This window comes from Aotus nancymaae, unplaced genomic scaffold (genome assembly GCF_030222135.1).
Source record: "Aotus nancymaae isolate 86718 unplaced genomic scaffold, 86718_ANA_hifiasm-v0.15.2.pri h1tg000008l, whole genome shotgun sequence".
NCBI classification, from domain to species: Eukaryota; Metazoa; Chordata; class Mammalia; order Primates; family Aotidae; genus Aotus; species Aotus nancymaae.
The window spans coordinates 30981568-31003507 of record NW_026988419.1 but is presented as its reverse complement, the minus strand read 5'-3'; the positions used below and the strand labels follow the sequence as shown (position 1 = coordinate 31003507).

General features: G+C 39.2%; 1 protein-coding gene and 1 non-coding gene across 2 annotated transcripts in view; one reads left to right on the top strand and one right to left on the bottom strand.

Annotated features, from left to right (window-relative positions):
* Positions 1-21940, top strand: part of BMPR2 (bone morphogenetic protein receptor type 2) — a 178525-nt gene that overhangs the window by 136135 nt on the left and 20450 nt on the right. Inside the window, exons 8-10 of the mRNA XM_012446149.3 lie at positions 8331-8491; positions 9793-9940; positions 15514-15650. Coding sequence (XP_012301572.2) covers positions 8331-8491; positions 9793-9940; positions 15514-15650 — 446 coding nt within the window. The remainder of the gene's footprint in view (positions 1-8330; positions 8492-9792; positions 9941-15513; positions 15651-21940) is intronic.
* LOC135273716 (U6 spliceosomal RNA) lies at positions 2432-2539 on the bottom strand. The gene has a single exon (XR_010341529.1). It is a non-coding gene; the product is annotated as a U6 spliceosomal RNA (small nuclear RNA).

The window sequence follows — 21940 nt, the reverse complement described above, 5'->3', positions numbered from 1 at the left end:
CACATCCAACCAAGGTCTAATATCCAGAATGTATAAGGAATGTAAACAATTGATCAAGCAAAAAGCAAATAGCCACATTGAAAAGTGGGCAAATGACATGAATAGACACTTCCCAGAAGAAGGCATACAAGCAGCCAACTTGTATGATATGAAAAAATGCTCCGTATCACTAATCATCAGAGAAATGCAAATCAAAACCACAATTATATGCTATCTTACACCAGTCAGAATGCTAACAAAAAACAACAGATGCTGTTGAGGCTGTGGAGAAAGGGGAACACTTACACATTGTTGGTGGGAGTATAAATTAGTTCAGCCACTTTGGAAAGCAGTTTGGAGATTTCTCAAAGAACTTAAAACAGAACTACCATTTGACCCAGCAATCCTATTACTGAGTATATATCGAAAAGAATACAAATAATTCTACCAGAAAGACACAGGTACTTCTCTGTTTTTCACAGCACTATTCACAATAGCAAAGATATGGAATCAACCTAGGTGCCCATCAACAGTGGAGTGGATAAACAAAATGTGTTCACATACACCATCAAATACTACGCAGCCAAAAAAAGAATGAAATCATGTCCTTTGCAGCAACATGGATGGAGCTGGAGTAGATTATGCTAAGCAGTAACAGAAAACCAAATACCACATGTTCTCACTTTGTAAGTGGGAAGTAGACCTCAAGTTCTTATGGACATGAAGATGACAGCAATAGAAACTAGGGACTACTAGAATGGGGCGAGAGGGAGAATGGTAAGGGCTGAAAAACTGACTCTTGGGTATTGTGCTCATTACCTGGGTAACAGGATCACTTGTACCCCAACCTCAGCATCACACTATAATTGCAGATAACAAACTTGCACATGTACCCCCGAGTTTAAAATAAAAGAGACCAGGTACCATGGCTCACACCTGAAATCCCAACACTTTGGGAGGCTGAGACTGGCAGATTGCTTGAGCCCAAGAGTTTGAGACTAACATGGTGAAACCCTGTCTCTACAAAAAAATATAAAAAATTAGCCAGGCATAGTAGCACGCACCTCAGTAGGTTAAGGTGAAAAGATTGTTTGAGCCTGGGACAGGGCGGTTGCAGTGAGCCAAGATCTCACCACTGCACTCCAGCCTGGGCAACAGAGCAAGACTGTATCTGAAAAATAAATAAGGCCAGGCACGGTGGCTCACACCTGTAATCCCAGCAGTTTGGAAGGCCAAGGAGGGTGGATCACCTGAGGTCAGGAGGTCAAGACCAGCCTGACCAACATGGTGAAACCTCCGTCTCTACTAAAAATACCAAAAAAATTAGCCGGGCATGGTGGCAGCACCTGTAATCCCAGCTGCTCAGGAGGCTGAGGCAGGAGAACTCACAAGAGTGAAACTCTGTCTCACAAAAATGTAAATACATAAATAAGAGAAAAATTTTTAAAATGTTCTTTTGATTCCAGGGCATTTTCAGACATTTTGAAGCCCATTTATGGACCTTAGGATAAGAACCTCTTAGCTAGGCTATATTATATTTTCCTTGTATTTATTTTGCTTATGTGAACTATAATGTGTCATTAATGTTTTTAATTTTTGTGGGTACATAGTAGTGTATATATTTATGAGGTATATGAGTTGTCTTTTTTTTGAGACGGAGTCTCCCTCTGTTGCCCAGGCTGGAGTGCAGTGATGCGATCTCGGCTCACTACAACCTCCACCTCCCAGATTTAAGCAATTCCCCTGCCTCAGCCTCCCAAGTAGCTGGGATTATAGGCATACACCATCATGCCGCGCTAGTTTTTGTATTTTTAGTAGAGATGGGGTTTCCACCATGTTGGCCAGGCTGATCTTGAACTCCTTACCTCAAGTGATCCACCTGTCTTGGCCTCTCAACGTGCTGGGATTACAGGCATGAGCCACTGTGCCCCGCCGAGGTTTTTCTGGTTTGTTTTTGAGGGAGTTTGTTTTGAGTCCAGCCCAGGCTGGACTGTAGTGGGGTGATCTTGGCTCACTGCAGCCTTTACCTCGTAGGCTCTAGTGATCCTCCCACCTCAGCCTCCTGGGTAGCTGGACTGCAGGCATGAACCACCATGCCTGGCTAATTTTATTTTTATTTTTTTTATAGAGATATGGTCTCCCTATGTTGCCCAGGCTGGTCTCGAACCTCTGGGTTCAAGTAGTCCTCCCATCTCAGCCTCCCAAAATGCTGGGATTACAGGTGTTAGCCACTGTGCCGGGCCCCATGAGATTTTGATACAAACATGTAATGTGTTAAAAATCACATCATGGAAAACAGGGTATCCATCCTCTGAGTCATTTCTCCTTTTTGTTAAAATAATCCAATAATATTCTTTAAGTTATTTATAAATGTACAATTAAATTATTTTGACTATTGTAACCCTGTTGTGCTATCAAATACTAGGTATTGTTTATTCTTTCCAACTATCTTAAAAATATGGAACACTTCATGAATTTGCACATTATCTTTGTGTCAGGGCCATCCCTGTTAATTTCTGTGTTGTTCCAATTTTAGTATATGTGCTGCCAAAGTAAGCACCATTATTACTTCTTTAATTTTAACATAACATAGATCTTTATTCCATGGGTTGGTCTTTAGTATAAAACCCAATTGTATCTTTTAATATCAGTGCTTCTGTTAGCTAAAATTAGGTTTGGCTAAATGGATCAGGGGTGGGGGGTAATAACAGTGGCTTCAATAAGAAAGAACTTTTTTTCCTCTTATAAGAATATAGAAAAGGACAGCCTAGGATTGGCTTGTCATCATTAAAGTATTATCAGGGCCTGAGGCTCCCATGTTTCTTCTCCACCATCCTTTAGGCTTTCATTTTCTTTCTTCTTCTTTTTTTTTTTTTTAAGGTGGAGTCTCCCTCTGTTGCCCAGGCTGCAGTGCAGTGGTGCCATCTCAGCTCACTGCAACCTTCATATCCCAGGTTCCAGCTATTCTCCTGCCTCAGCCTCCTAAGTAGCTAGGATTACAGGCACCTGCCACCACGCCTGGCTAATTATTTGTATTTTTAGTAGAGACGTGGTTTCACCATGTTGGCCAGGCTGGTCTCGAACTCCTGACCTCAGGTAGTCTGCCCAACTCAGCCTCCCAAAGTGCTGGGATTACAGGTGTGAGCCACCGCACCTGGCCGGCTTTCATTCCCTTCCCCCCACTGCAAGACAGAGTCTCACTCTGACGCCCAGGCTGGAATGCAGTGGCACAATCTCGACTCACTGCAGTCTCCACCTCCTGTATTCAAGCAATCCTCCTGCCTCAGCCTCCTGAGTAGCTGGGATTACAGGCGTGTGCCACCACTCCCAGCTAATTTTTTTGTTTTTCTTTGTTTTTTTTTAGTAGAAACTGGGTTTTACCATGTTGATCAGGCTGGTCTCGAACTCCTGACCTCATGATCTGCCCGCCTCAGCCTCCCAAAGTGTTGGGATTACAGGCATGAACCACCACGCCTGGCCTCAGCTTTCATTTTCAAAGTCACTTCAACGTCCATCATGCCAATCAGCAGGGAAAAGTAAGAGAAGGTAAAAGGAATTACCCCTATCTGTCTCCAGAAGTCCCACTTCTATGCTTGTTTGTTTCCCAGAACCTAGTCCACACTTAGCTCCAAGAGACTGAGAATATAGCTGTTGATGTTGTTGTTGTTTCCTGCTTGCATTGCTGCCTCAAATAACATTGGGTTCTGTTACTAGGCAGGAAGAGAAGAATACACTGTGGGTATCAGTCTTTGCTCATGTTTCAGAGCTATGTGGTTATATTCCTTGTCATAACTGTGGTCTTCCTCAGCTTTCATGCATATTTTTGCTAGTTGTTCAGAGCATTTCTTTTTTTTTTTTTGAGACGGAGTTTCACTCTTGTTACCCAGGCTGGAGTGCAATGGTGTGATCTTGGCTCACCGCAACCTCCGCCTCCTGGGTTCAAGCATTCTCCTGCCTCAGCCTCCTGAGTAGCTGGGACTACAGGCGCGCGCCACCATGCCCAGCTAATTTTTGTATTTTTAGTAGAGACAGGGTTTCACCATGTTGACCAGGATGGTCTTGATCTCTTGACCTCGTGATCCAACCGCCTTGGCCTCTCAAAGTGCTGGGATTATAGGCGTGAGCCACCGCGCCCGGCCGCATTTCTTTAATACATTTGCTTTCTCACTTAGTTTCAATATATACCTCACCTCATAGACACCCCTAAGTTACTTTTGCTATGATAATTCTGTCTTTGTGCTTTCTTCTCCCCTCATCCCTTGCTACATTTTCTTGTCATACTGTAGCCCTGACATTTTTTTTTTTTAGTCTCTCTGACCTCTTTCGTGAAGGGAACTTTAATATATCAGTTTCTTAGATCTTTGTTCCATTGTATATTAGCATGGATCATCTTTTGTAGCTGATGCTTCATGTATAAATAATTTCTCCTGAATAATTTATCCGTTCATTTATCTTGACATCTTGCTTTTCCTGAATACAGAATTGTCCAAAGTATTGCCTGTGTCAGCAACTTGATGCACTTTCTTTAGTGCTTTAGCACATTAACCATTGGACTGTGTCCACTTAGCTCTTAAATATTATAATGCCTTTAAAAAGCTGGCTTAGCACAGAACTTAAAATACCATCCTAATCTTCCTTTTTAAGGCTTGCATAATTTAGCAAGGTTTCAAGTCAAATGTAGGCTGAAAAGAATGATTGCCATCAGATATTAAGTTTTATTTAAACAGCGCTGTTACTCTGAAACATTAGCTAATGTTACCACTAAATAAGGGTAATAGTTACCTTTTTAAAAACTAAGTACATAGTTGCTGTTATTGCATATAAATATAGTAGCTATTTGAATTTATGTTTTTTTTTTTTTTTTTTTTTGAGACAGAGTCTTGCTGTGTCACCCAGGCTGGAGTGCAATGGCACAATCTCAGGTCACTGCAACCTCCACCTCCTGGGTTCAAGCGATGCTCCTGCCTCAGCCTCCCAACTAGCTGTGATTACAGATGCCCACTACCATGCCGGGCTAATTGTATTTTTAGAAGAGATGGGGATTCACCATGTTGGTCAGGCTAATCTCAAACTCCTGACCTCAGGTGATCCATCTGTCTTGGCTTCTCAAAGTGCTGAGGTTACAGGTGTGAGCCACTGCGCCTGCCCAGAATTTATGGTTTTTACCTGATTATTTAAAAAATATTCCCAAGTATAGATGTTCCTTGACTTACAATGGGATTATATCCCAGTGAACTAATTATAAGGTGGCTGGGCACAGTGGTTCATGCCTCTAATCCCAGCACTTTAGAAGGCCAAGACAGGAGGATCAAAGTCCTGAGCCCAGGAGTTTGAGACCAGCCTCGGCAACATAGTGAGACCTCACCTCTACAGAAATAAAAAATTAGCCCAATGTCGTGGTGTGTACCTTTAGTCCCAGCTATTTAAGAGGCTGAGGTGGGAGAATTGCCTGAGCCCAGGAGGTCAAGGCTGCAGTGAGCCAAGATAATGCCCCTGCACTCCAGCCTGAGCAACAGAACGAGACCCTGTTTTTAAAAAAAAATGGAAGAAAGAAAAGAGAAAAAGGCCATGCGCAATGGCTCACGCCTGTAGTCCCAGCACTTTGGGAGGCTGAGGTGGGCAGATCACGAAGTCAGGAGTTCGAGACCAGCCTGGCCAACATGGCGAAACCCCATCTCTACTAAATATACAAAAATTAGCTAGGAGTGGTGGCAGGTGCCTGTAATCCCATCTACTCGGGAGGCTGAGGCAGAAGAATCACTTGAACCCTGGAGGAGGAGGTTGCAGTGAGCCGAGATCATGCCACTGCACTCCAGCCTGGGTGACAAGAGCAAGACTCTGTCTCAAAAAAAAGAAAGAAAAAAAAGATAATAAGTTAGAAATATTGTAAGTTGAAAATGCATTTATCCTACTGAACATTATAGCTTAGCCTTAACTATCTTAAATATGCTCAGAACACTTATATTAGCCTATAGTTGGCCAAATCATCCAACACAAAGTCTACTTTATAATAAAGGATTGAATATCTCATGTGATTTATTGAATACTGTTCTGAAAGTGAAAAAAAGGAATGAAGTATGGTTTCTACTGATTGTGTACTGCTTTCAGACCACTGTAAAGTTGAGAAATCATAAATCAAACCATCTGTAAGTAGGAGATCATCTATATGCCTGTGCTATACTATTTTTACTTGAAGTGTTCTTTCACTGAATTCTGTTCTTCCCAGCATCGTCAGATATAACTTTGTTGTAGAAATTTGGTAGTAAGAAATTACACTGTTACTACTTATTCAGCTATCTTTTGCTTCAGAATAAGGAAAAATTAAACCCATTTATTTATTTGTAATAAGATCTCCCTATGAATTTTTTCCATATTATAATAGCAATGCATGCTTATTACCAAAGAAGTATCTGACCAAAAAAAATAGGTATAGACAACTCAGACTTCACCAGAAAATTACTGTTAAGTAGTTTGTGTATAGTTTTTAAGGTCTTTGGGAGGGCAGGGGCATAGCACTGGTAATATGTATGTATAAATATCCAAAGATTGGCTCACACCTATAATCCCAGCACTTTGGGAGGCTGCGGCAGGTGGATCAAGACCATCCTGGCTAACATAGTGAAACCCTGTCTCTACTAAAAATACAAAAAATTAGCCAGGGGTGGTAGCATGTGCCTGTAGTCCCAGCCACTCCAGAGGCTAAGGCAGCAGAATCACTTGAACCCAGGAGGTGGAGGTTGCAGTGAGATGAGATCACACCACTGCATTCCAGCCTGGGTGACAGAGAGACTCTCTCTCAAAAAAGAAAAAAAAAATTCATAGATTGACTATTTTTGTTCAAGTTTAAAATATATATATATAACTAATATCTTGTTGTGCTTTCCTTTAAGATATTTGCCTACTTCAGTGCTTTGCCCAGGGCAGAATTATTGTATGTTCCACCTCCCTCCACACCCAAATAAAGATTTAAATGAGTACAGAGGAGAGTTTCAAAGGGAAAACTTGTCTCAAAAGGGCAGTCTATAGTCCTCATTGATTTGGTATTAGTATGTAAATAATATTCCAATGTTTCCATAAGTTTTCCTAGATAAATATTAGCTCAAGATTGTACCACATATACTTATGTTGTAGCTTTATCCAGAGTAAGAAATGCAGTTCTTGGAGGAATTGAGTAGGAGCCAAGTTAATACAAGCTGTAGAAGACTGGAGAATAGGAAGTGGGTAAGGGAGAAAATGAAAAAGAAATTCTTAGGTGAAGAAACTTGGTAATTCCTATTTTTTCTTCAAATTGTACTGTTGCTTAATTTTTTTATATCAAGGATCATTATTATTATCTATAGTTTCATTATTGGTGAAATTGCATTTGAATGCTCGTTAATGTATTGACTTTGTTCTGATTGCTCTGTTTTTCTGTATACCTAGGCAGATATTTCAAATTTCAGAAATTGTGCTATAAATTTTTTTTTCAGTTTCAGAGCTATGGTTTTATTTAATATAAGGTTTATATAAGATTTCCTTATAGAAAGGAAAAATATAATGTAATTATATTTGGTGAGAGGCTTAGGTTAGATTCATTCTTTCAGTCAGCAAGCATTTACTGTGTGTCTATCCTGTGCCAAGCCTTTTAAATTCTGGTAAAATATGTTCTCTTTCTGCCTTCATGGAGCCTGTAGTCCTATGAGAAGGATTAAAAAAGTAATAGAAGGAGCATAACACTACTTTGCTTCTGTAAAATTAGAAAAACAAGTTTTCATATCTTGGTGAGAGATACTAATTCCTCTGCTTGTTCTTCCAAACCATTATAAAACTATTTCTGGTTAGATTTGAAAAGCTGAAGTGGGCTTAGAGATATGGCTAAACCTCAGAATAGAATTGGAATGTGCTGTCCCAGGTTTGATCTGTTAAGCTGTAAGAGAGCAGTTTAAGGTTTACATTAAAATTTTGGAGCTCCATTAGTTTTTCACTGATACTTATTTTAGACAATCTGACCTTCTTGTTTTTTTGGTGTTTATACCAAATATTCCTTTCTGTATTGCCTCTTTTTGCAGCCCTATGCTATAAATGAAGAGAAAAAAAACAGGTGTGTGTTAGAATTTGAAGTGGCAGCATGTTTGTTAGTTTTAGTTTAATGTTTAATTAACTATACATGTGATAGGACTTATATTATAAAATACGTTAGAAAATAGTGATGAGTGTGAGTTTAAATTTTGATTTGTCTTTTTTATTAGAAAATTAATGGGCAGAAAAATAACACTACTTTTATATTTATGTAGTTCCTATTACCTGCATGTTCATTTCATGTTCAATAATGCTTTTTAGTCATTAATAAATATTTGAAATTATCCAAACAGATCATTATAAACCTGCAATTTCCCATCGAGATTTAAACAGCAGAAATGTTCTAGTGAAAAATGATGGAACCTGTGTTATTAGTGACTTTGGATTGTCCATGAGGCTAACTGGAAATAGACTGGTGCGCCCAGGGGAAGAAGATAATGCAGCCATAAGTGAGGTGAGTGTATACAACAGGTATCACACTGATGTATCTTGAAATAATAATGAATTTAATTAAAACATCTACCGGCTAGGCATGGTAGCTCATGCCTGTAATCCCAGCACTTTGGGAGGCCCAGGCGGGTGGATCATCTGAGATCAGGAATTCAAGACTAGCCTGACCAACATGGTAAAACCCCATCTCTACTAAAAATACAAAAATTAGCTGGGTGCAGTGGCATGCACCTGTAATCCCAGCTACTCGGGAGACTGAGGCAGGAGAATTGCTTGAACCTGGGAGGTGGAGGTTGCAGTGAGCCGAGATCATGCCACTGTACTCCAGCCTGAGTGACAGAGCGAGACCCAGGACAATTATTCTCATATACTGCCAATTATAGAATACTAGGAATTACAAAATTAGGAAATATAAAATACATCACCTAAAGGCCTTTGTAAAGTTCATCAGTTTATTTTGGAACTCACTGCCATTCCAAGTCATTTTTACAAGCATTAGGAACAAATTTGTAGGAAGTGATTTTTGAACAGTAGTAAAGTTACCAAGTTTAAGATAAGATCGTCCATCTTTTGATAATCACCATTACAATGTGGAATATATCCTTTTCAATTTTGTTCTCTCTATTCATATATACATGTCTATGTACAACATATATGTATTTTTGTGATTTTTTTTTTTTTTTTTTTGAGATGGAGTTGAGCTCTTCTTGCCCAGGCTGGAGTGCAGTGGCACAATTTTGGCTCACCACAACCTCTGCCTCCCTGGTTAAGCAATTCTCCTGCCTCAGTCTCCCGAGTAGCTAGGATTACAGGCATGTGCCACCACGCCCAGCTAATTTTTGTATTTTTAGTAGAGACGAGGTTTCACCACGTTAGTCAGGCTGGTGTTGAACTCCTGGCCTCAGGTGATCCACCCTACCCAGCCTCCCAAACTGTTGGGATTACAGGTGTGAGTCACTGCGCCCAGCTGTATTTTTGTGAATTTTAAAAAATATTAGGTGGCATACATATTGTTTTGTAATTCTCTCAGTGTATCTTACAGATTATTTATGTTGATATACGTAGGAAAGTCTAGCTCATTCTTTTTGAATAATGAATAATATTCACTAAAATTGATTTACCACAGTTTAATTATTCAGGAAGGGCATTTTATAGGTAAAAAATAAGTTATAGAAAGGTTTGGTGATGTGGTTAGGGTCCAATAACATTGACATGACTAAGATTTACATGTAACTCCTGGTCTAATGTCTGTTCTTCAGAATGTGCTACATTCTCTCTCTAAAAAATATCACTCTAATTTATCAGGTTGGCACTATCAGATATATGGCACCAGAAGTGCTAGAAGGAGCTGTGAACTTGAGGGACTGTGAATCAGCTTTGAAACAAGTAGACATGTATGCTCTTGGACTAATCTATTGGGAGATATTTATGAGATGTACAGACCTCTTCCCAGGTAAAAACTACTGTCAAAAGTTCATATGTTTTGAAGTGAAACAGTTATATCTTCTTTCTCTACCTGTAGTACATAATTCAACTTTTATGTAAGAATCTTTTTACTTTCATTTAAACCTCTAGTTCATTGACATCTAGTGTTTAGAAACATTATTAGCAGAAGGATGCAAATCAGGAAATTTTTTTTAGAGTGTTCCATGTTTTCATCTGAGTGCAGTTTAATTGATTGCCAGTAATAGCTTATTGAACTCTTATTTCGTTTGGTCTCTGATTGCTTTAGCATTCAACATTTTTCTTATGTACCATCTGAGTGTTGGAGACAAGCTATATTTACCATGTTTACTGAGTTGACCCTGTAAGGAATTAGAAGCAATGAATTATTTGTAAATACTTTTTCTTTTTCCTTTCTTTATGCTCCCTTTCTCCTCCCCTCCCCTCCTCTCCCCTCCCCTTCCTTTCAATGAAAGAATACTCATTGGCTGGGCATGGTGGCTCATGCGTGTAATCCCGGCACTTTGGGAGGCTGAGGCTGGCAAATCACTTGAGTTCAGGAGTTTGGGACCAGGCTGACCAATATGATGAAACCCTGTCTTTACAAAGATAAAAAAAAAAAAAAATTAGCCAGGCATGGTGGCATGCATCTGTAATCCCAGATACTTGGGAGTCTGAGACAGGAGAATCACTGAAACCCAGAAGGCGGAGGTTGCAGTGAGCCAAGATGGTGCCTTTGTACTCCAGCCTTGACAACAAGAGTGAAACTCTGTCTCCAAAAAAAAAAAACGCTGGGTGTGGTGGTGGCTCACGCCTGTAATTCCCATACTTTGGAAGGCCATGGCAGGCAGATCATGAAGTCAGGAGTTTGAGACCAACCTGGCCAATATGGTGAAACCCTGTCTCTACTAATAATACAAAAATTAGCTGGGTGTGGTGGTCCCAGCTACTTGGGAGTCTGAGGCAAAAGAATCACTTGAACCCGGGAGGCGGGGGTTGCAGTGAGCCGACATTGCCCCACTGCACTCCAGCCTGGGCAACAGAGCAAGACTCTGTCTCAAAGAAAAAAAAAAGAATACCCATTTAATTGAATGTTTGTTTGAGGCTTACTTGAAATAGCCAAATGAATTTATAGTTTTTCTCCCCTTCTTAGGGATTGTATCATTATATTGTCATCTAAAAACTTTAACTATAAATCTGGTGTTGCATTCTTCTAGAGGCCGTACAGATGATTTGATCTGTGTGGTCTCTTTCTTTTAGGAATAACACCACTAAAAGCATAGAAAAAGGAACCAGCATTGGACAAATTTATGAAATGGAGCTATTTAAAAAGATTAATAGTACTATAAAGTAATGTTTAATGCTTAATGTCTTTAAAGCAAAACAATTCAACTCCATTATTGATGTTTTTAAATTAAATATACAGATACATATATCTGTGTGTGTGTGTGTGTGTGTGTATGTGTGTATACTTTTAATTTTTTTTTTAAGAGACAGAGCCTCACTCTGTCACCTAGGCTGGAGTGCAGTGGTGTGATCACAGCTCACTGCAGCCTTGACCTCCCCAGGCTTAGGTGATACTCCTTCCCCAGCCTCCCAAGTAGCTGGGACTACGGGCATGTGCCACCAAGCCTGGTTAATTTTTGTATTTTTTGTAGAGACAAGGTTTCACAATGTTGCTTAGGTTGGTCTCAAACTCCTGGGCTCAAGTGATCCGTCCAGTTCAGCCTCCAAAAGTGCTGGGATTACAGGAGTGAGCCACTGCACCAGGCCAAACATTAGTTTGTAATTCAAAAATATAATGAAATAAATCAGTGATTATTTAGATTAACAGGTCAATCAGTTATTATTTAGAAGTGTATTTTCAGCCGGGCGCAGTGGCTCACGGCTGTAATCCCAGCACTTTGGGAGGCCAAGGCAGGCGGATCACAAGGTCAAGAGATCGAGACCATCCTGGCCAACATGGTGAAACCCCATCTCTACTAAAAAATACAAAAATTAGCTGGACGTGGTGGCGGGTACTTGTAGTCCCAGCTACTCGGGAGCCTGAGGCAGGAGAATTGCTTGAACCCAGGAGGAGGAGATTGCAGTGAGCCGAGATTGCGCCACTGCACTCCAGCCTGGTGCCTGGCGACAAAGCAAAACTCTGTCTCAAAAAAAAAAAGTGCATTTTCTAGTTAATTAAAAGTACAGAGATTCAATTGAGGCATTTTTCTGAAAATAGCAGTAATTGCATTAGTATCACAAGTACTTTTTTTTTTTTTTTTTTTTAAGAGACAGGGTCTCACTCTTGCCCAGGCTGGAGTGCAGTGGTGCCGTCATAGCTCATGTACTCCAGAAAGAAAAAGGAAGAAAGAATAAGTGTAATTTGAGAAGGGAGCTAAAAGAAAAAGTCTAACTGGTAGAGACTTAGTTAGCAAGTGGCAAATAAAGTGAGAAGCAAGGAATGGTATCTGATAGCGCCAGATATTACTATAAGATATTTTGGGTAGTTCTGAAGAAAGTGAGATTATAAAATTTCCCTTGAGAAATCCAGTGATAGTAAGGAAATTCAGTAAGGTTTTAAGGAAATCCAATAAGGTTAACATCTTCCATGATGAAGATGTTTGTCATTAACATTCACTTTTGTGTCTCCAATACCTAAAACTAAATTAGTGGTAAATAAGTTTCTGTTGAACAATTAGATTTTCAACTGTGAAGATTTAGTGGAAATTTATTTGGTAATTCTTAACCATTGCATTCATAAAAGATTGTACTTCAATTTCCTTTAGCAAGTTTTAAAATTATACTTTGGGTCTAATTTTTTAAAAGAGTAGTGAATTTTTAGTTATTCTACTAAACCAGCATTTGAAAAAACAATAAATAACACTTGGAAGGTATGTGTATGTGTTGTGTGTGTGTCTCAGAGACAGATCAGATATATTAATAAACATCTTACAGTTCACAGATGGTATAGGATAAGGTTTTATCATATCGGGTTTCAAGGAAGAAAGTGATATACTAACTGGCATGATTAAATCCTTTCTCTCTCAAGTTCAATGTTGATGTTATTGATCAACACTAAGTATCTGCTTAAATGTTTACAGTATGTGAAAATCACTTGTATTTATACATAAGGTAGCATATTACAATAAACTTGGGCAATGCTATGTAGATAATAGAATTAATCTTTGTAAATCTTATTTTAATATTGGTGGAGGGCAAGTATTTATGGATTGTTTTGAGTATTCAAATAGAAACTTAAATGAAACATAAACTTATTTATAATGCGATTTCCATCTGGGTCATTATGACTTTGTATTATCTCCATGTGAGTGATATAAGGAAGGTGGCAGATATTGCCATTTTGCCTACAGGAAGTGTAAAACACGAATTGTTAAATGACTTTTCCAAGGTCGAGATGAAGCCAAGATTAGAACCTAAATGCCTTATCCTCCTCTGTTGGTGTTTTTCCTTGTAATTTATCCTGTCATTTTAATAGGGTGGGAGGAGGGATAAAGAGACAGGAAGAGTCTCTCGTTCTGTGTTCTTTGCCATGATTTCTACTAGACCATGGGTTTTCTCATCGTTGGTTCCAGAGGTTTTCTATGTGGTTCAATATGTTATATACATAAACTTCATTTTATTATCGTATTTTGTAAAGATCGAAAGACTGATATTACAGTAGATTGTGCTTATTGGCAACGAATAGGGTTATTAAACAGTGAACAAAATAGTTAATAAAGTCCATGATCCTAAATAGTACCTGTTAGTTAAAAGGAATTTTTAGGGCTGGGCATAGTGGCTCACACCACCAGCAGGCAGAAGTATGAGACCAGCCTGGGCCACATGGCAAGACCTTATATCGCTACAGAAATATTTTTTTTTAATTAGCTGGGCATGGTCGCACACTCCTATAGTCCTAGCTACTAGAGAGGCTACTTGATTGAAGGAGTTCAAGTTACAGTGAGCTATGATCATGCCACTGCACTCCATCCTGGGCTACAAAGTAAGACCCTGTTTCCTTCCTTCCTTCCTTCCTTCCTTCCTTCCTTCCTTCCTTCCTTCCTTCCTTCCTCCCTCCCTCCCTCCCTCCCTCCCTTGCTTCCTTCCTTCCTTCCTTCTTTCCTTCTTTCCTTCCTTCGTTTTTTTGGATGAAGTCTTGCTCTGTTGCCTAGGCTAGAGTGCAGTAGCGCAATTTCGGCTCACTGCAACCTTCACCTCCCGGGTTCAAGCAATTCTCCTGCCTCAGCCTCCTGAGTAGCTGGGATTATAGGTATTTGCCACCACACCCAGCTAATTTTTGTATTTTTAGTAGAGACGGGGTTTCACCCTGTTGGTCAGGCTGGTTTCCAACTCCTAACCTTGTGATCTACCTGCCTCGGCCTCCCAAAATGCTGGGATTACAGGTGTGAGCCACCACGCCCAGCCTCTTAAAAAAAAAATTGTTTAAAGTATATTGATTTTTTTATTTCAAATGACCATTATTATAAATATTTTTGTGACATTTGATACAGTCTGGCTGGACTGTAATAGAACCAATGATGTATTCAACCCACCCATTTATATTTGGTTCTATAGGCATATTTGTTGTACTAGGTCCTGGACTTTTTCCTCATCTTCACCACCCTCTATGGGATCAGTGTTCAGGCCTGTTTTCAAGTATTATGTATGCCTTATAAACGTAATAGTCTTTTTTCCCTGAATTTAGTAATACCAGAAACCATTTAAAAATACCTATCCATCATTGAAACTACCATTTGATTTATCAACAAATATTTGAGACTATTCTAAGCAAAGCATTTATTAATAATGCATTAGGCTGGGCATGGTGGCTCACGCCTGTAATCCCAGCACTTTGGGAAGCCAAGGCTGGTGGATCACCTGAGGTCAGTTCGAGACCAGGCTGGCCAACATGGTGAAACCGCATCTCTACTAAAATACAAAAATTAGCCAGTGTGGTAGTGTGTGTTTGTAATCCCAGCTGCTCAGTAGGTTGAGGCAGGAGAATCACTTGAACCCAGTAGGTGGAAGTTGCAGTGAGCCAAGATTGTGCTACTGCACTCCAGCTTGGGGAACAGAGTGAGACTCTGTCTTTGGAAAAAAAAAAAAAAAAAATTGGCTGGGCGCAGTGGCTCATGCCTGTAATCAATCTCAGCACTTTGGGAGGCTGAGGCAGGCAGATCACCTGAGGTTGGGAACTGGAGACCAACCTGACCAACATGGAGGAACCCATTTCGACTAAGAAAAAATAAAAAATTAGCTGGGCATGGTGGTGCATGCCTGTAATCCCAGCTACTCTGGAGGCTGAGGCAGGAGAATCGCTTGAACCCGGGAGTTGGAGGTTGTGGTGAGCCGAGATCAAGCCACTGCACTCCAGTCTGGGAGACAAGAGTGAGACTGTCTCAAAAAAAAAAATAATAATAATTATTAAAACTACAACGAGGTCTCTTTAGGATTTCCAAATTTGCCTGAAGGGGTCAAAAAAATAAAAAGATTGTGACACAGTTTTTTTGCTTACTTAGTATCAGAAATACCCCTGTTATTCTATCATTTATGGTAACTGGAAATTTTATTCTGTCATTCTTTTCTACAAATACACAGGGGAATCCATCCCAGAGTACCAGATGGCTTTTCAGACAGAGGTTGGAAACCATCCCACTTTCGAGGATATGCAGGTTCTTGTGTCTAGAGAAAAACAGAGACCCAAGTTCCCAGAAGCCTGGAAAGAAAATAGCCTGGTAAGAAAAAACTAAATTATTAAAGAGAAGACTTCTGACTGAATATGTTTTAATGTTGTTTGAGGCAAAAATAGATAATGTTAATTGTTTTTGGAGTTGCCTAATGCCAGAAATCCAACTTGATTTTTATGATGCTATACATTTTCAAATTTTTCAATATGAAAAAAGTCACAGTTTTTGGTTCCGTTTTGTTTTTCTCCAAGCATAAAATACTATTTATAGAGAATAACTAATGTTTCTTAAGTTTGCCAGATTGAGTAACAGCTGGATTAATTAACATATTAATATTTTAGTCATCATTGAAATTTCTTCTTATTCTCTTGAGAATAATACCAAAAATTTTAAGTAGTACAGGCATACATTATCAGTGGCTATTGAAAATTTAGGCTAGACCTGAAGAAAACCAAGGTGCAGCCTATGAATTCTGCTTGTTAAAAATATAATTCACAGCAATGAAATACCTTCAGAGGCCCCTGCCATTTGAGTAAGTTGTTGTTACATCACTGAAAACATCTTACAAATTCACGTATATACACTCATATAATATTTTAACATAAATAGGACATCTAATTATCCACTATCATTTCTGAAGTTTATTTCTTAAAGACTTTTTTTAATGTCAGTACCTCTAGATGTTTATGTTTCTCTCCATTTGGTCAGTATTCTATTGATAAAATCATATAATCATTCTATTGGATGATATATCATAATTATTGTATTAAAAGGGAAAAAACTACCTCTTTCTACTATCACTCTCCATAAGTAACTCCCTTTAGTAATCTTTTTTTTCTCTTCCAAAGATTACCATTACAACTTCAAATACTCTTATCTATTCTTAAGTTATCTCTCATTTACTGTCTCCCAGTTTGTAATATTCAATTATTAAATGATATATGTTTTGTCTGTAAATTTATCTAATATTTAAATAAAATAATGAGAAATTTGTAGAATTATGATTATAAAAGCATTCACTGCACAACAAAGTATTGTGCTTGGATTTATAAGGAATAAAAATTCTACATTAGTTACTAAAATCTCCCCTACTGCTTTGGGGAGAATATTTCAAGTTATCATCCATCACTTGAGCCCAGGAGTTTGAGGCTTCAGGGATCTTATGATCACACCACTGCCCTCCAGCCTGAGCAAGACCCTGTCTCTTTAAAAAAATGTAATCAAGTCCTAGCTGCTCAGGAGGCTGAGGCAGAATTGCTTGAATCCAGGAGATGGAGGTTGCAGTGAGCTGAGATCACCCCACTGCACTCCAGCCTGGGTGGCAGAACGAGACCTCATCTAAAAAAAAAGAAAAAAAGTCTGGGCGCGTTGGCTCGCACCTGTAATCCCAACACTTTGGGAGGCTGAGGTGGGCGGATCACTAGGTCAGGAGTTCAAGACTAGCCTGACCAACATGATGAAACCCCATCTCTACTAAAAATATAAAAATTAGCAAGACATGGTGGTAGGCGCCTGTAATCCCAGCTACTCAGGAGACTGAGGCAGGAGAATCGTTTGAACCGGAATGTGGAGGTTGCAGTGAGCTGAGATTGCACCACTGCACTCCAGCCTGGGCAACAGAGCGAGATTATGTCTCAAAAAAAAAAAAAATTGGCTGGGCGCGGTGCCTCACGCCTGTAATTCCAGCACTTTGGGAGGCCGAGGCGGGCGGATCACGAGGTCAAGAGATTGAGACCATCCTGGCCAACATGGTGAAACCCTGTCTCTACTAAAAAAATACAAAAATTAGCTGGTCATGGTGGCATGCACCTGTAGTTCCAGCTACTTCGGAGACTGAAGCAGGAGAATTGCTTGAACCCAGGAGGCAGAGGTTGCAGTGAGCCAAGATCGTGCCACTGCACTCCAGCCTGGTGCCTGACGACAGGAGGAGACTCTGTCTCAAAAAAGAAAAAGTCATCATCAAATGATTTCTTTTTGATTTCCTGTCATCTTTCTTTTTCTTAGGTTCTACACAGAAGCAGCATTAAAAATCTTATGTCATTCTCTTTCTTTAAATGATTGTTTCTTTGATGAAGTTCCTCCTTAAGTAATATGTATTAGTATGTATATGGTGGTAAACATTATGCATCCTTGCATGTTTAAAAATGTTTTTATCTTGCCCTCACACTCAAGTAATAATTTGTCTGGATAATAGTTTCAGTATCAAAATTGTTTTGCTCACAACTTTGAAACTACTACTCCATCATTCTCTAGCCTACAATCTCCATGTGCTCTAGGCTCTAGTCTCCAGTCTATTGAGAATTTCAGTGCCATCCTGAATCAATCCATTGCATTTTTTTGTTATATTTTTGTTTTATCCTCTTAATTTTTTTTCTCTATAAGCTTTTAAGACTTTATCACTAGAATTGTGAAATTTCACCTTGATGTATGTAGGCATGGATCTTTTCACACATTTTGGCTTGGCACTGGATAGGTTTTCAGTTTGAAAATTCAGAGGAATTTTCTTTTTTTTTCTCTCTCTCTCTTTTCTTTTTTTGAGACAGGGTCTCGCTCTATTGCTCTGGCTGGAGTATAGTGGTGTGATCATGGCTCACTGCAGCCTTGAACTCCTTGGCTTAAGCTATTCTCCTTCTTTAGCCTCCTGAGTAGCCGAGACTTCATATGCATACCACTGTGCCTGGCTTTTTTTAGTTTTTGTAGAGACAGGGTCTTGCTGTGTTTCCACGCTGGTCTCAAACTCCTGAATTCAAGCAGTCCTCCTACCTCACCTTCTCAAAGTGCTAAGATTACAGGCATGAGCCATCATGCCTGGCCTGGTATTATTTTTTAAATTATTTCTTAAACTTTCAATTCCTCCTTCTGGAATTCCCACTAGACAAATATCGTACTACCTGACATTCTAGGAATCAGTGTTTTCCACTTTTTTCCCCTTTTCTTTCCTTTTTTTTTTTTTTTGGAGACATTGTCTTGCTCTGTTGCCTAGGCTGGAGTGCAGTGGCAGGATCTCAGCTCACTGCAACCCCTGCCTCCCAGGTTCAAGCAAGTCTCATGCCTTAGCCTCACAAGTAATTTGTATTTTTAGTAGAGATGAGGTTTCACCATGTTGGCCGGGCTGGTCTTAAACTCCTGATCTCAAGTGATCCACCCAACCCAGCCTCCCAAAGTACTGGGATTACAGGCTTGAGCCAGCACTCCTGGCCTCCCCTACTACATTTTTCAAGATTTACCCAGCTTTACCTTCAAATGACTCGTTTAGTTTTTACTATTCTTATACCAGTTATCTATTAATTAAAGTTTTAGCTTCCACAATCATATTTATATTTCCAGAAACTCTTATTTGCCTTTTCCATAGCAATCGGTTCTTATTTTCAATATGTAATAAGAGTGATTCATTCTGAAGGTGTTATTTTTAACAAATTAATTTTCTTGGCTATAAAGAACAAAAAGTGAAAAAATAAGCAACTTAAATGATTTTACTATATATTTTCACATTTCAATTTTAGATTGTCTTGTTAGGACTAGAATAGTATTTCCATTTTGGATCCTGACTTAAGTGGAGTGATGTCATGTCAAAGAAAGGCTAGAGAGACATTATATGTTTCCATACAGATTTAGAATGAGCACTGTCTTCATTGTTTATCTTTGTCAGTAGGTTACTTTCAAGTTTGGCTTCTGTTTGAGTCAGATTGAAATCTTCTTTGAGTATGTGGCAATTGAAGAGCATGTTGTCAAGCACATATGTCCAAAATTGCTTCCAAACTACAGTCCCTGCTATGGGAACTGAGACAGATCTTTAAGAGGTCCCTGACAGCAGGTGAGAGGCTGAATACTAGAATTCATCAGAGGTGCCAGCCTCACAATAGAGTATTCCTAAAAGAAAATCTGTTCGCAAAATTTTATTCTAGTAAAATACAACCTCATCTTCCTTAAATTGTTTTATTTCACCAGTGAAAATGGGAACTATTATTTTGAAATACCTCTTGGCAACCCTATTGTTATGGGATATGCATCATATGCATATTTACCTGAAAACTTTTTATTTCCAGTATGGAGTAGGTTGCCAAGTAAAGGATTCATAATATTTGGTTCACTTCCAGTGAATTCATTTAATTCTAATGTGCTATAGTCAATAAACTGCTTCTCTGCAGTGACAGTCCAATACTAGAGTTAGGTAGCAAGTACATAGTTTATAAAAAGACAGAAATGCAGCAATGTTTAAAGAAGGCATTATTGCTTTCATGGTTGCATTGAGATTAAAAAACATTCTTTTAGTAGTAAAACTCAAAATCTTTCAAATATTAATGAATATAAAAACTAGTTTTATTTTATAAACTGCCAGGGACTCAAACATAGATTAGTCAATAAAGGGGGGAAGAACAGTTTCCTAATAAAAATGAAAGCATAGAAAATAGTCTAAAGGAATACATGAAAATGTTAAACCCTAGTTATCTCTGAATATTGGGTTCATAAATGACTTTTTCTTTTTTTTCTTTGTTTTTTTCCCTTTTTTCTTCATTTCATAAATGACTTTTTCTTCTTATATGTTTCAGAATTTACAGTAAAAATGAAGTGCTTTAACAATCACATACACACAGTTGTTTGTTTGTTTGTTTGTTTGTTCTTTTGAGACAGAGTCTCACTCTCTCACCCAGGCTAGAGTACAGTGGCGCAATCTCAGCTCACTGCAACCTTTGCCTGCCAGGTTCAAGCAGTTCTTCTGCCTCACCCACCCGAGTAGCTGGAACTACAGGTGCGAGTAACCACACTCGGCTAATTTTTATATTTTTAGTAGAGATGGAGTTTCACTATGTTGTCCAGACTGATCTCGAACTCCTGAACTCGTGATCCTGCTGCCTTGGCCTCCCAAAGTGCTGCAATTACAGGCATGAGCCACTGCACCTGGCCAGTTTTGGTTTTTTGTTTATTTGTGTTTTGTAGAGACAAGAGTCTCACTATGTTGCCAAGACTGGTCTTAAACTCCTGGCTACAAGCAATCCTCCTAGCTTGGCCTCCCAGAGTGCCGGGATTGTAGTCATGAGCCAACATGCCTGGCCACCCCCGCCACAGTTTAAGCCTTTTGTTTTATATTAAAATATTTTAAACTGGTAAAACAAAAAATTATAGGCCACGTTTATTTTAAAGTAGCTTTTTTCTTCCTACATAATATGTTCAGCTATAATTTGTTTAACTGTACTACCATTCTCCGTGTTTTCCATTCTTTCACAGTTTTTTTTGTTTTTGTCACCCATACTATAGTGCAGGGGGATAGTAGTAGCTCACTGTAGCCTCAAACTCCTAAAGTGCTGGGATTATAGTTATGAGCCCCTAGCTTCTTTTCCAAACATTTATACTCCATTTCTTAGTCTGTCTTGAATTCTTTCTTTCCCCTGTTAAAATCACTTGTCTGGCTTTTCTTTATTCCTTAGTGTTAGTTTTGTATAACCTCTTTTAATCAATAGTTTTATCTTAATATATTTTTACATAAAAGGTGGCAACTTAGCAAGGCACGGTGGCTCACACCTGTAATCCCAGCATTTTGGGAGGCTGAGGCAGGTGGCTCACTTGAGGTCAGGAGTTTGAGACCAGCCTGACCAACATGGTGAAACCCTGTCTCTACTAAAAACACAAAAATTAGCCGAGTGTGGCAGCACACACCTATAATCCCAGCTATTCAGGAGACTGAGGCAGGAGAATCGCTTGAACCCAGGAGGTGAAGGTTACAGTGAGTGGAGATGGTGCCACTGCATTCCAGCCTGGGTAACAGAGGGAGACTTCATCTCAAAAAAAAAAAAAAAGGCCAGTACATGGCTCATGCCTGTAATTCCAGCTCTTTGGGAGGCCAAGGTGAGTGAATTGCTTGAGGTCAGGAGTTTGAGACCAGCCTGGACATGGTGAAACCCCATCTCTAGTAAAAATACAAAAACTTAGCTGGATATGGTAGCGGATGTCTGTAATCTCAGCTACTCAGGAGACTGAGGCAGGAGAATCGCTTGAACCTGGGAGGTGGAGGTTGCAGTGAGCCGAGATTGTCCCACTGCACTACAGCCTGAGCAACAGAATGAGACTCCATCTTAAAAAAAAAAAGTGGCAACTCTTCCTCAGTTCATGTTTGCCCTCTAGTCTTTTCTTTTTAAGGAATATATAGTACATTTTAGAAGAAATTACCAGTGTTTTTCACATATTTTTAGTTTTTCCATTTTCTCTTTTGCACAAAATCTACAAACTTCTTCTGTGATTCAGCATTTTAAATAAAATAAAACTTTTTTGTCTGACACAACCTACATTAAGAAATACAACTTCAGTCAGGTGTAGTAGTGACTTGTAGTCCAAGCTACATA